This window comes from Pavona decussata, unplaced genomic scaffold (genome assembly GCF_977016875.1).
Source record: "Pavona decussata unplaced genomic scaffold, jaPavDecu1.1 SCAFFOLD_27, whole genome shotgun sequence".
Taxonomy (NCBI): domain Eukaryota; kingdom Metazoa; phylum Cnidaria; class Anthozoa; order Scleractinia; family Agariciidae; genus Pavona; species Pavona decussata.
The window spans coordinates 1430746-1445998 of NW_028145450.1; the positions used below are offsets into that span (position 1 = coordinate 1430746).

The following is a 15253-nucleotide window of genomic DNA, read 5'->3' on the forward strand; positions in this document are numbered from 1 at the left end:
CGCTTGAATCAAAGAGCCCGAGGACTCCAGGATTGGTGCAATGTTCGACAATCCCAGGGTGGGGTGGGAAGAAGGCCTGATGCTCACGTTGTCAGCCCCATTTGTCAGTGTGGGCGAGAACTTCCCCTTTTAAAAAAGTGCTATGCGGCGCCAAGGGGTATGTTTTTTTTTTTTTTTTTTTAAGTTTTTAATTTTAAATCGGCTCTCAGTTTTTTTTTTAACCATTTTGGTCTGAATACAGCTGTTTCGACAAAGGTTGCCCAAAAAAGCGTAAAAGCGTACTCGATAATGCTGAAAGGTAGTCTGGAAAATACCCAATAAGTTTCAATAAGAGCTCAGAATCCATATTGCCACGGTCGAAACACTGTGGATTCTGAGCTTTTATTGAAATTTTATTTTATTAGGTATTCCCAGGCTGGCGCGTACGCTTTTACACTTTCTTTGGACAAGCTTTGTCGAAACAGCTGTATACTATAATGGATTTTACAGAAATGGGTGTGGACTCCAGAAAACATGCCCAGGTTGTTTAAAGACCGGATCACGCCCTAACCAGTGGATAAATCGCTATCCAGCGATAAAATATACTCCAGCCAATACAATTTATCCGCAGGAAAGCGACTCAAATCCGCTCTTTGAACAACTGAGCGCGTCTCAAAGTCCAGCACGGGCACAAAGTTCATTGTCCTATTGTCAGAAATTCGATTTCTAACAACTTGGGAAGCTAAAAACTTGAAAAGATGGGAAAACGCACGGGGTTACTTCAGGAAACACTTCCGCCGATCAAAAAGGGGTTTGAGAAATATTTCTCGGCTCCGGACACTTTTTGCATGGGAGTTTGAGAAACGGACCCTGGTAGAATAAGAGAACTACGTCGAGACCCAAGATGACAGGCGGAGACTCCGAATGTACTACGTCATTTTACGATTCACTAGGCAAGTTTCAATAGTAATAAACTTTTTCTGTCAACATAACATAGCGGTTTCCCACTAAGTAAGGACACCTATCTAAAGGCTGGTTTCCATATGATCGCGGATCGCAGATCGCAATAAGGTCTGCGATCATATGGAAACCAGCCTTTAGAAAGAACATGGTTCTATCTTCTGCGATCGTCTGCGCGATCTGCGATCATATGGAAACCAGCCTAAGAAAATAAAAATAACAATATGCACAAAACCTATACCATGTAGAGATTTGACAGGTTGCCGCCTATCCAAATAACAAAAATTCCTGACCAAAAACCATTTTTCACTGAACACAAAAAATCATTCTTTCTCAATAACGCCAGCGATTTAGCCACAGAAAGCAATTCCTTTGTAGATAGCCTGACAGCATGCGTTCTTCCGTTCTTCGCTGTTTGACCGCGCGGAAATTGGGACGAGCGAAAAGAAAAAAAAACAAAGCTCGTTTCGAGCGCTTCCAAAATACGGGAAGCAGAAAACTCAATAGAAACGCTTGCTTCTTGGGCTACTTTGTAGCTTACCTTTGCCAACAAGGAAACCCAATTTCAAACAAAAGTAGCAACTTTAAAATAAAATTCGCCGCCTTTTCACCAATTTCGATTTTCCCTGACTTGACACATTATTCTCTGACCTTGAAAGAACTCTGCTTTTTTCTTACCGCGGCAACCCTAATGGCCGGCGCAGTCCGTTTGCTCATTTTTTGAATGCGTGAAATCCGGAAAACCATGACCTTATGGGTTCCGAAACTTTTTTTAGTATAAACGTAAAATAATTTAGTAAACTCACAGTCCCTCAAAAAACGTATCAGTTTTGAGCTGTAAAAGTGAAAACCTTATCTTAAACTGCGAAGTGAAGGGACTTTTTTTTTTTTTTGCAGAAAACCCTTCGATTGCCCAACAAGTACAAAAAACATACCTCACTCACCACCACATTTAATTATTTTTATTTCTATCAAGTACACTTATCCTTCACAATTTAAAGGGCTGTTTCCGCCTCCTCACAGATTTGCGATGGAACAAATATGAAAGAAGCCACTTCACAACAACAGCGTGATTGACTTGTAAGAGGAGTTTTTTGAAAATGAAATTGTGCACTAAAGTTCATTTCTTCCCCTTGGTGGCCTTCTGAGCAGCCTTGGTGACCTTGCCACCACCTCCTTCCTGCTTCTCCACTGACTTGATGACTCCAACAGCAACTGTCTGCTTCATGTCACGCACTGCAAAGCGACCAAGGGGTGGGTAGGCCGCGAACGTCTCAACACACATTGGCTTGCTGGGAACAAGGTTGACTATAGCAGCATCGCCCGATTTGATCATCTTGGGGTTATCTTCAAGCTTCTTATTTGTTCGACGATCAATTTTTTCCTCGAGTTCAGCAAACTTGCAGGCAATATGGGCCGTGTGGCAATCCAGCACGGGAGAGTATCCAGCATGAATTTCACCAGGATGATTCAGAACAATAACCTAAACAAAGTAAGCACACGATCAAAGCTTTGCTTCTTACCAAAGGGCAGGGTTCAAGAGAAACTTGACAGGGCACTCAATTACCACACATCAGACAAGAACATCTACAGCTCACCAAATGATGTTTTCAAGAATGTGCATGGGTTGATAAATATTCATTTCAAAGCTGACTCGCAATTCTTTAGAATCTCTCGTGGATTGTACGCCTTGAAGCAAATATTGTAAGCATTCGCATCTATTCTTAAGCATAAACAAAAGGCTTGTCTGAATGAAGTTTTCATTTAGGAAAGCTTTTTGTACGTTTTACTTTGCATCTATATTGCCTGATTTCATACCGTGGGGGTCTGGGTACGAGTCTGTTTATTATGGGATATGGGACTCAACACCCACATAGCCAGAAAGAGCACATTGAACTTTACAACATCCTTAAGTTTGGTGTTAATCAAGCTAATATTAGGAAAGATGCAGCCATTCGAAAACTCCAAATTTTACTACGAAATGTACGCCGGACGTGACAGACGATTTGTCTGGCGTCCCACACATTTCTTAGTAAAAGAAACAAATAGCATCAGTCATTTAATGAAAAAGGCCCCAGAACATTGCAAAGTGGAATGTAAGGATGCTGTCTTACAGGAGCCCAACAGCCTGCAACAAACCCTCCAGGGACCTAAATTTTTTGAAGCAACACCTAACACTTCACATGGTTGGCCCTCAACTTCTCGGCTGTTGGCCTTGTGAGCTCTTTCAAATTTTTCTTAGACAACAACAGCCTTGGAATGAACTGAACAAAATTTCACCATGGCAAAGGAAGAAACCAATTTCTAGACAATGCCCTTTAGTTTTAAGTAGTGCTCAAAGGAATTGTGCAGTGGTGATGGCAATGTACGCTATAATCCAAGCTCCTGATGACTCCTCCCTACCTGAGCTTTGAAAGCCTTGGCTTCTTTTGGCGCGTCGTTCTTGCTATCTCCAGCAACCATACCACGCTTGATGTCTTTGACTGAAACATTCTTGACGTTGAAACCAACATTGTCTCCTGGGAGAGCCTCTGTAAGACTTTCATGGTGCATTTCCACAGACTTGACCTCAGTGGTGAGATTGGCTGGGGAAAATGTGACAACCATTCCTGGCTTCAAAATACCTGTCTCCACCCGGCCCACAGGCACCGTTCCAATACCTATGTTCAGTACACAAGAATAACTAGCGTTACCACTGAAAAAGAATATTAAGTAATATAGGACTTATTTGATGGTTTCGCATATTATATGTAAAACCATATAAGAGATTCATTATTCCACCACAAAAAAGATTTCGCTATTTTGGCATCTCTTTTCTGGTAAGAGTGTTGAAATATCTGTCCATCAGTATATGGCGTGTGCAAATGACGCAACGTAAGCCAGTGAAATGTCATTGCCTGTATTCCCTGTTGTAAACCGGTCAAACTGGGACACTACAGTGTATTAAAGTCTTGTATTTTGCATGTTCTCTTGACCTTACTTGATGAAATGACAATAGTGGAATAATAAAATACCTTATTATAGGACCTTTGACACTTGTGTTAATTCAAGGTATATATTAAATTAAGTTGAACGAGGGAGTTAAATTTCAAATTGATAGTCTCCCAGTACTGTCCTGAGCAAGCTTGGTCAATAAGAGATTTATTATATATTTTATTTCATAAATATAGCCTTTGGTAAAAAAGAAAAAAAGACCCCTTACTTGTTGAGGGCCTACTAACAAGTGTTTCCGCGCGACTGAAAAGTTATGATAAGCCATTACAGTGCAGGGATCAGTTTGAGTTACTTTTAATTGAACCAATCAGATGATACTTTTAGTGAAAAATTTATCAAGCACAACAGGAACTGTCAAACCTGTCAAAAAATCCAACTTTCCATTTTCATTCAATTCACTTCTCTTTCAGTGAAGAAAGAAATAATTTAACAAAAATTAAAGTGGACTGGTTTAAATGCTTTGCGTTTTTTAGCACCTTGAAAATTAACATTTTAAATGAACAGCTTGTTTGGCACGTCGAACTCGAGTAAATGGCAAAATTGTCGTTGCAAGGTTGGTCAGTGGGAAGGAATAGACAACAAATATGCAAGGGCAAGTCAGAAATGTACAAACTTAATTCAATCTTTGTTGTCTCTTTCAATGATGATACTTCTTGGTCGCTCACTCAAATAGAACTGGTTTATTAACATTTTTAACCCGCCCTTTCATGAACTGGAATGCGCATCCTGTTATAGCTGAATATGTTAGCATCAATGAAGATGGCCAGCTGAGACGGCTACAAAGCGCATGACAATGAGCTTGACAGCTGAAGACGGGGGGTCACAATGTTAAGAATTTTAAAAACTGAAGGAACCTTGATGCAATAGTAGCAATCATCAAAATTTATATCACTGGAGCTTCCAGTTGTTGACTCGTTTCTTCCGCTGAGTGCATACAACATCTGGCATTGGTGGCCTTTTACCGTCAAACACACTCCTGCTACAGCCGGAAACTTTCACAACGGCTGTCCAGAAGTGCTTTGGCATCTTTTCACTTCCAACGCCATCGCTGAATCTTGAGGTTGGTAATGTGTAACTTATGGCCAACAATAGCTACTAAACATCAACAACGCTCCAGGTGTAAGCTATGGCCATACGAAAATACAGTAGGTAACTGGTTTAAAAAGCCACAACCTGCCAATCAATCACCACTTAACGATGTAAGAATTGTTACCTCCAATCTTGTACACATCCTGCAGCGGCAAACGCAGGGGCGACCCTGTGGGCCTCTCTGGAGGAAGAATGCTATCCAGAGCATTAAAAAGGGTTTTGCCACTTGCATTACCCTGTTTTCGCTCAATCGCCCAACCGTCCTTGAACCACTTCATCTAAAAAAAAATTGAATTTTTCTTTCTTAATACACATTTTATAGGGCAGTGTCAACTATTTCAAGTGTCACTTTGAATTGCCAAAAAATATTTGTGTGGATGTTAACACTACAATAATGCTTCAATTTTGTTAACAATAACCATACTAGTACACAGAAACTAGTATTGTTCATCTTTGGCTGCGGATGGTTAGGATGGAAATAGATTTTAACTTAAGCCAATTTTTTCAAGTTCCTACCAAGTATTTTGGGAAAATTAGTAAAAACTGAGAAATTATTTAATATTTTCCTCCCAATGCTTTAAAAGTAATTTCATGTTAGCGTAATTTTTTTTGTTTATATTCTCATAGATCGTGAGATTCGCGAAGTCTCGTTGAGGCTAAACTCACAAAAAATACTAGCACAAATGCTGGCACTGTCTGATGTAAATTGATCAATGCGAGAACAGTCACACTCGACGAACACAGAAATTATTGTAAACCACAATGTAGATAAACTGTAACAAGAATTCAACGAACTAAAACAAATTTTGTACACACACGTGTTGCAGAATTCTGCAAACAAAAATGTTGAAAAGTATAACCACCTTATCTCAAAAAACCTAACCACCGGCACCACCACAACGGGGTTTCAAAATAAAAAAGGGCACAAAACAAATGACAAGCTCAAAAATCCGCCAATTAAATCCTACAACAACGTACAATGCTCATTAGGGCAAAAATGAGGCAGCGTTCATAAAATGTACACAACATAACGCAGGGAGTCCTGCAGGCCTGTTATTTCTTTTTATTATCACAGTTCAACACGTGTCCTTCCTATAGTTCCGTGAGAACAATGTCGCTAGTCAGCGCTCAGGGTTGTCGCTAAGCGCCGGCTGCCGGCGAAATTCGCCGGCTGGGAAAGAGGTCATCGCCGGCTGAATTTTGGGTGGCAAGCACTCAGTTAAATGGGCAATGAACAGTTCTTTAGTTACCCACAAGCAATTGTTCGATTTAGAATAATATATTTCAAGAGAAAAGGTTGAATAAATTCCTGACTACCTTGAGTATCGATGCCATAAAGTAATTGAAATAAAGTCTTGTTTTGAGAACTTAATTGTTTACCGTGTCCTCTTTCCGTTTTCTGCGCCCGCCATCTTGTCAACACGAAGCTTGGTAGCCCCCGCATTCAAGGCATTGCGAAAGATTGGGAATGAGTTTGTTACCAGTTATTTGTGTCAGATCGGAGAAAGAAGAAGTCTTTCTCTGTAGCATGACAGAGAAAAAGAACATGAAGGAACTTCTTCGTAATGTTTTAATACAGCTTTTAATTGGTTAAATTTTATTGCTTATAACATGTTTATGCTCATGAATAGCAAGAAGAACTGGGCAAACGGAGGAACAACTGAACAAACCAGTAACGTAAACGGTCCGCGGAGTGCTCGCCGGCGAAAACGAACGAACGAGAAACCGAGTGAACGAACCCGCGAAACTGGATGAACAGCTGAACGACCGAGTGGACAGCTCTTTTGTTTGCAGTTCTAATCGTTTATAAGAATCGATTTTCTGATATTCTAGTGCAAACTTAAAAGCACTTATCTTTTCGGAACGAATGGAAAGCGATGCAGCTTTCGGTAAATGTTGAAAATCTTACGCACGTATTTTCATTTTTAATGTTAGAGTATACACGGCATTCATGAAAAACGGGTTTTAGTTAGATTAGATTAGTTGTAGTTAGGTTTTGAATTTTGTTTAGGAGAGTTAGGTTATTTCTAATTTTTGTACTCCTGATGGATTTTACCGTGTTTAAATAAAGAACTGTTCTTCTAGTGAGCTCACCAAAAAGAGAATTAATTAAGAAAACAGCATAGATTGACGAACTGAAGTTAAAAAAAGCACTGTCTGCTCAGAAGCCAGGTCTGTCATTCTCCTTAGGGGCACAGTGAACAGACCTGGTAGAGAGTTCAAGGAACGCCAAACAACGAAAACCACATGAAGGAAATACGGAAACATCAAAGCGAGGGAGAAAATTTTGAATAAATGCAGGGTGAATCTCGGTACCACACGTTTCAAACTGCGGCACCACAGCTGACCTTCTCTTTAATGGTTGTTTCTTTTTGCATAAAAGAGCCCCTAGATTTCACCAGAGTGCACCAAATTGAATTCAAATTTTCAAAATTTCCTGGGGAGGCCCCCCAGACCCCCCCCCCTAATGGGAGGGGGCGACCCCCTCCCATAACTACCCCTTCCCGTCGGCTACGCCGACGGCAGAAGGCACTTCACGCGTTCTTTAGCCGGCTCAATTTCTCTGCTAACCGGCAGACAAATTTCTTAGCTACAACCCTGAGCGCTTAAAAGCAGCCTTCGAGCTCCTTGCATGGATCAGTAGCACTCGCTGATATTTGCTAGCAGATCACGGCTACAGTTACCACAAGTACACAAACATGGAAAAATAATTTGATCGAAGGTATGTGAGTACTTGGCTATAGTTTTGACAGATGATAATAAGGAACGTGAATATGCAAAATGCAAAAAAGGTGAGAACTTTACCATTTACCAACATGCACTCTATTCTCCAAGCGTTTCGTTAAATCTTTCTCTAGTCGTCGCTGCTTCTCCTGTTCCTTGCGATCTTTTTTAGCCTTTCTTCGTGTTCTATAGGCTCGTCCGCGTACGATTCGAGTATATCATCATCTTCACACGTATTACTTGTTTCGTGGACGCCATATATTGCCTCGTCTTCGTAGCCTGTTCCAGGCTCCTAGAGAGATGCGCGAAGGAGTGTGCAAGATCTCTCTAGGAGCCTAGAACAGGCTACGACTTCCATGCATTCAAATTGTCCTGCCTGCTTTCTTCAGTGGTTTGCTCACTTTTCGTGTCAAATAAGTTTCTGCCGTGAAATATACTTATTTGAAGCTAATTTTTTCCCTCCTACCAGTGAATCTGACGATTTTCTTTCTGCCGCGAACGGACTTTACTGAAGGTCAAGTGAGTGCACAGACACGAGAGTTCCTGAGTCTACGTCACAGACCATGTCACGTGGCCCTATTGTGACCCTGTCGGCATTCTTATCAACTGGGCGGATTGACCGCAATAAAATAGGATTTCAAAGATTTGTAAAATTTATAAAAAAAATTGCATTTAATGCAAATTGAAATTTTGTTTTTGCAGAAGTTCCTCGGGTTATGTTTAAATTCAGATAAGAAAATATAAAAAAAAAAATCGGTTACGGGCACTTTAAAGTGGAATAAATTTCTCACACACCTTATCAGATTCCTCCAACATGTTGTCACCATGCCAGCCAGAGATGGGAACAAAGGCAACAGCTTTAGGATTGTATCCAACTTTTTTCACATAGGCCGTCACTTCTTTCTTAATTTCATTAAACCGAGCCTCGCTGTAGGGTGGTTCTGTGGAGTCCATCTTGTTAACACCAACAATCAGTTGCTTGACCCCCAAGGTGTAAGCCAACAGAGCATGCTCACGAGTTTGTCCATTCTTAGAAATACCAGCTTCAAACTCGCCAGTTCCAGCAGCGACAATCAAAACAGCACAGTCAGCCTACCAGTGATTACAAATACATTAAAAGATGTAGGTTTTTTAGACAAATTCGTCAATATCCTGATAACTGACAAACAAATCTATCATTCTGAAAAGATCCTGGACAATTTATAACAAATCATTTACAGCGGTTACCAATGACACGCGACCTATCGCCTTCAAAAGACTCCGATAAAGTTGCGTTTTGGTGGACGTCAATCATAGAAAAGTCGTTGAAATTATTTTGAATTCTGAGACCATTTCAAGGCAACAGAACCAAGAAATTGACAGTTTTATCCACTGACGGACGGTAAACTTTATGAAAGTTGATTTCCAAGCCATATTATCTAAAAAAAAAAATGGGCATTGTTTAGACGAAGCTGTATTTTTTTATGAAACATTCGAGATCGCTACACCTGATAATAAATCAGCGATGCGTGCAAGTGAGTAAATTATCACGTGCAGTGAAAATTGAAATTTTTAATTCAAAAAAACCTTTTATTTGCGCTTGATCTGGCTCAAGAATCAATTTAAATAAAGTTTACCTTCTCTTAGCGAGGTAAAATTCTTAGTTTCTTGCCGGGTTACCTTGGAATCTTGTCAGAATTCAAAATAATTTCAACGGCTTTTGTTTGATTGACGTCCACCAAAACGCAACTTTATGCGACTCTTTTGAATGCCGTAGGTCGCGTAACCGCTGTAACCCATCGATCACCGTGCTCGCCAAAACCGGCAGCAATTTCACACCAATTGCGTTTGGTTCCTGCCTCCCCTAGACTGGATTTTTGTCCCCTATTATACCCATTGTCTTCAGAAAGGACTAACCAATCAAAATCCACTTTCAGCTCATATATTTATAGCCTTTTGGAGTGGGCTTAACTCTGCACGCACCGTGCCGGCCAAAACCGGCCATGATTTCGGGCATACTCACGCTGGCTTTAGGATTGAGTCCTACCCCTCCCTAGAAGAGATTTTTTGTCCCCTTTTGTTCTCCTTGTCTTTAGAAAGGACTGACCAATCAGAATCCACTTACTGCGCATATATTTTTAGGTCTTTGGGGGACCTAGCCAAAAGAGCTTTCTGTCTATTCTTGGTTTTCACTGTCACGCCATTGAAAAAAAAAATCGAAACCATTCCATGAATGAAGTCAAGAAATTTGACATGGTATAGAGGATAAATAAATAAGGCATCTGTCCAAGTTTCAGGTCTGTGCGGCATTCCGTACTGGAATTATTTGACAAAATGTTCCACATAAATTTATAGAGCTTAGTATGGAGACGCCATGTGTGTGTCCCTCTGAGGGGCACAAACATGGCGGCCAGAAATAGGAAAAAACATCTGGAGTTCACTTTTGCCAGAAAAGAGGTTTGTTTGCCCTTGTGAATTTTCGAAACGTTTAGATTAATATTTCTCCTCAAAATTAAATTGTTTAGAATGCTGAAAATCACCCGAAGAGTCATTTTTAAGATACGGAAAAGCTCTGTCACGGCCGTCCACCTGATGTCACGCACGAGGGAAACTCGGAAATTGAAACAGTTCTATTCAAAAAAAGGAAGCACGACATCAAGCTAAGAAATTGTGAACAGACATATTTTTAGGTAATCTTTCCTTGAATGAAGGTTAAAATTTTGTAGGCCTCCCAGTTTTGAATTCTAGAATTTGGTGACGTCACGTGAAAACCAAGAATAGCAAGTGGAGTCAGATTTCAATTTTTGTTGCTTCGTGGACTGCACGGCTAATTTTTTAGTCACCGGTTTTTGGGTTTTCCAAAGGAAAACACACCTTTTTGAAATGGTAAATCGAAAGAAGAACTACCAAGGAATATTCAACAGTTTCGACGGCAGAAATAGGAGAAATAACGGCAAAGAAATTGTGCTTTGAGTACAAATTGTTGTTTTATCCAAGCAACGAGTGAGCGGACAGCTCAAACCATTATTCAGGCCATCGACTTTCTGCGAAAATTCTTGGGGAATTCAACAGCCCAAAAATTACAGGTTTGATTGTGAATTCGCAGTGAAATACTATTCTAATTGACTGATTCTTTGTATTCTGAACAGTTTTTGCGAAATTTTTGAAAAAACGTGCCTTCGGGTCGATAAATTCGCTTCAAAATGGACTTGTAGTTCCTTCAAATTGCTTGTGCGTCTCTTGTCTTGCATTTAGAATTATACGCGTTTCTTTATTAGGCATACACAAAGACTTTTCTGAATAAATTTTTCATTAAGGAAAGCTTTTTGTGTGTTTTTCTTTTTTATTTTCATTGACAAAACATGACAACTGGGTAATCTTGCGTAAACGAACACATGCTCTCGAGACAGATCAAATTTCACCCATGTGGCATGTGTATCAAATTTCATCGAAATTTCGAAAAATTTTTACCTTGTTTTTTTTGCTCTCATATCATTGTTCAGGCCAAGGACTTTTTTGGTAACTTACGCGTACTTCTGGAAATTCAATCACAAAAATTTTAAAGGTTTGATTGTGAATTTATACTGAAAAACTATTCCAGTTGATCGATTCTTCGTATTCCAAACAGTTTTTGCGAAATTTTTGAAAAATGTGCTCTGCATGAGTCAATTAATTCACTTAAAAATGGACTTGCAGTTCCTTCAAATCGCTTGTACATCTCTCATCTTGAATTAAAAAGTGTACTAAACAAAGACTTAACTGAACAATTTTTTTCATCAAGGAAAGCTTTTGGTCTGTTTTTATTTTCATTGATGAAACATGACAACGTTATCTTGCGTAAGCAAACACCTCCTTGCGAGCAGATCAAATTTGCCTATGTGATGCAAGGATTAAATTTCCTCAAAATTTTGGAAATTTTTACTTTCAAGTTTGTTTTTTGGAAAATTGGCGACTAGTGTATTTTATTCAATAAGCAACTTTTTTACTTTAGACCAGAGGGGTGTTGGTTTTTTACCCTGTAAGTTGTGTATATCCAGCGCACATGGGGTTGTTTATTACCACTTTCCAAAATTGATGAAACTTCTGGCAAGTGTTGGTGATTAAAGGGTTAAGAGAGTGATGCTTTGAAAAGCCATGTGAAAATGGGATCCCCAAGGGTTAACTATTTTCAGAAGATGTAAAATTATGATTTTTTTGAGATGGCGCTCTCAACCATACCACAATCTACCTAAAATGCTTACACCAACTAGCTTTAATGTAGAGGAAATCTCTTCCAAGGAATTTAATATTTTACAGTTAAAAATCTCTGTCACTTTCACACACCTCTGAGAGGTAAAGGGGTTTTGACCTCCAATTGCTTCGATAAATCTTTATCACACGGCAGCCATGCCGAGTCTCGGGAGAATAAAAAGCTTTGTTTTTACAAAGCAAGCCTTGCACTGAATTCGCGTCTAGCCAAGGCTTGCTGGCGAAAACAAAGCTTTTTATTCCCCTGAGAGTCAACATGGCCGCCAAGTGATAAAGGTCTTTTGTCTTCAGAAAGACTGACCAATCAGAATCCTTTGTCTGTGTATATCCTCAAAGATCTTAATGAGGCCTAGAAAAAAAGGCTTTTTGTGCTTTGCACAAAATGGCAGCAGTGTTTCTTACAAGCAAATTTTCAAGACACCAATTTTTCAGACAGAAAAACAAACTTTTGGCCTATTTGTACGGCACGCAGGGTTGTGTGTTATCAATCTGCCGATTTTTTGAATTACTGAAAAACACAGTCATTTTTTGCTCCCAAATCTGAATAGCTACAAGAAAGGAGGCTTACCTGCGATGTTCCAGTGATCATGTTCTTGATAAAGTCACGATGACCAGGTGCATCAATGACTGTGATGTAGAACTTTGTAGTTTCAAATTTCCACAGAGCAATGTCAATGGTGATTCCTCGTTCACGCTCAGCCTTAAGTTTGTCCAAAACCCATGCATATTTGAAGGAACCCTTTCCCATCTGTCAACAAGATTAAGCAAAAAAGCCTTTATGTGTAACTGTGCTGAAAATAGTTGTGAATCCTGGACTGGCCAGATGCCGACTTGTTTTACTCTACACAGTCAGCTGGTTTTTCTTTTAAGAATGATGCCTACTTCTGTTACTGCGCATACATTCTGGGCATCTTGAGATACTCGGGTTTCGTATGGGTGGTGCCTACTAATACAGGAATATTTTTGCGCCATTTAAAACTATACGGAGAAAGCAGAACTTAGCAAATGCTTTTGGTATCTTATAAGAAAATTGGGGGTAACCATGCATTTTTCAGAGATAATTAAGCTTCAATTTAGGAAAAAATCCCATACATTTCTTTATATTTTGGCACTTTTTGGAGATGTTATTGGTAAATTATCTCTGAAAAATGAATGGTTACCACCAATTTTCTTTTTGGATTCCAATAGCCCTTGCTAAGATCTGCTTTTCCCGCATAGTCATAAACCGGACAAAAATACTTCGGTATTAGTAGGCACCATCCTTAAGTTGTGCAAAATGTACTGTGTCGGCAAGAAAACAGTATTCTTAAGGTTGTGGAGAAAAAAAACCTTTTTACCATAATGGTCACTAAGAGTCATCTTTAAATCATCTAGGCTACGTTTTTACATAATTTGTACTCTTTTGTAGACCACAAGTAGTCCCTCAGTTTTCCTAGGGATCGATACTTCAGTCAACAGTTATCTCTGGATTTGTCCGTAACCTTTACTTTTCGCTTTCCTCCACATGTCACATCTTGCGCAAAGCAATTTTTGGGTGTATTCACATGATTTGCTTGCCTTACTATCCCTTCTTCCGTTTTTCAGTTTTGGCATCTGTTGAGGTTTGCAGTTTTTCCCTTTTTTTTTTTGGACATTTGGGTTTTGGGGCCAAAACACAAGCAGTTTTTTGGGGGTATTTGATGCGGTTTTCAGTTTTCCCTATTTAGTTTCCACTTTCCCTTCAGCAATGAGAGCACTTCAACTGCGTGCGTGTACTAAGACTCTGCAGCCAAAGGAATTCTTGAATAACCTACTGCAGATGTTGTTGGTCATATTATTAGGGAGTTTAAGATTCTACTACAATGATTGTAAGGAGAACTTCATAAAACAATAAAATTTAATAAGGAAAAAAAAAGGCCCTGCATGTGCATTTCTTTCCTTTTTTTCCTTTTTCGTTGGTATAATTCTTCAATGTGCTTTGTGTGTCATTGTTCTCCATGTCATGTTTCAGATCTCTCAATCTTAAGTGAATCTAGATACAAATTTTTTGTCCATACTCTGTGGGTTGGGGGTAAATTTTGACTTCACTTGACTCAGGGAATGAACAGGGTTGGGGAGGAGTGGGAAAACCATGAACTGCCCATATTTGACCACTTCACTTTGACCATTTCAATTTACAAAACCCTGCTCACATTAGACTCCCACTGAATACTTTAACATGTTATTTCTACCTTACAAAATAGCGGTCAAGGCAGTGTAAAGTCTGTACAACAAGGAAAACGAAACACAGAAAAAAAGTCTACCTCTGCAGCTTCCTTCTCGAACTTCTCGATGGTTCGTTTGTCGATTCCACCGCATTTGTAGATCAAATGTCCGGTAGTGGTGGACTTGCCAGAATCTACGTGGCCGATAACGACAATGTTGATGTGAACTTTTTCCTTTGGCATTTTGTGCGCGGTGAGATTGTTCTCGACGAGATGTTACTGTAAAATATGAAAGAATGAATCGCACTTCAACAATATTATACAAGATATGATTTAGTTACTAATAAATTTGCGAAAAGAAGTTCTTAACATGAATATTAGGCAAAGCAAACGCTTTCTTCGACATCCTTTAGGATTAAGCGAACTTTTTTTTTCCCTATTCCAGCGTCACGTGCTAGCGAACTTGTCGTCCGCCTCACGATAAAGCGACTTTCAAATTATTTTCCCCCCTCAATTGACCACGGTAAGAGGACAAAACTTTTGTCTAACAAATGCTTTCTTCTTTCACTGGGCAATTTGGTACTGAGCAGACTACAACGAAACAGAAATACCAAAAGTAAGACATCGTGCATCGAGAAGAAATGACCGCCATGATACAAAGAGAAAGACAACTTTTCAACGTTTAAAAAGACAACATACTCTCTAAAATAAGATTTCTGGACAATCAACAAGTGTTGCTAACACATCTGGTAAAAAAACTATGTCCCGATGGCATCGTCTTAAGAACGATTTCGGCAGATAAAACGAAAGAAAAGTCACAGCTTCATACATACCTTCGCCTCACTGAGAGTACACGAATAAAAGAGGCCGGTTCTCATGCGTAGTACACGCTATATAATTACTAGAGGGGGATCATGCCATTGACGTCATTGCACCACAAGAAGGGACCATTGTGCAATCCAGGTTGATGAGTCACACACAGTTGCTTATTTCCGTTATTTTTTTGGTGTTTTTTTCCTTTTTTTTTTTTTTGGTGAAAGCGGAAAAGAAAAAGTTTGAAAATACTTTTGGCTACAAAAGATACTGAGGTAAAGAAC

General features: G+C 39.5%; 1 protein-coding gene across 1 annotated transcript; it reads right to left on the reverse strand.

Annotated features, from left to right (window-relative positions):
- Positions 1-1886: 1886 nt before the first annotated feature.
- LOC146485255 (elongation factor 1-alpha) lies at positions 1887-15040 on the reverse strand. Its single transcript, XM_085103670.1, has 7 exons — positions 14990-15040; positions 14256-14435; positions 12542-12721; positions 8542-8838; positions 5147-5300; positions 3343-3599; positions 1887-2422 (listed from the first exon to the last, which is right to left on the reverse strand). The coding sequence occupies exons 2-7, from the start codon at positions 14397-14399 to the stop codon at positions 2060-2062; spliced, it is 1395 nt and encodes a 464-aa protein (XP_084959796.1). The 5' UTR covers positions 14400-14435; positions 14990-15040; the 3' UTR covers positions 1887-2059.
- Positions 15041-15253: the final 213 nt, after the last annotated feature.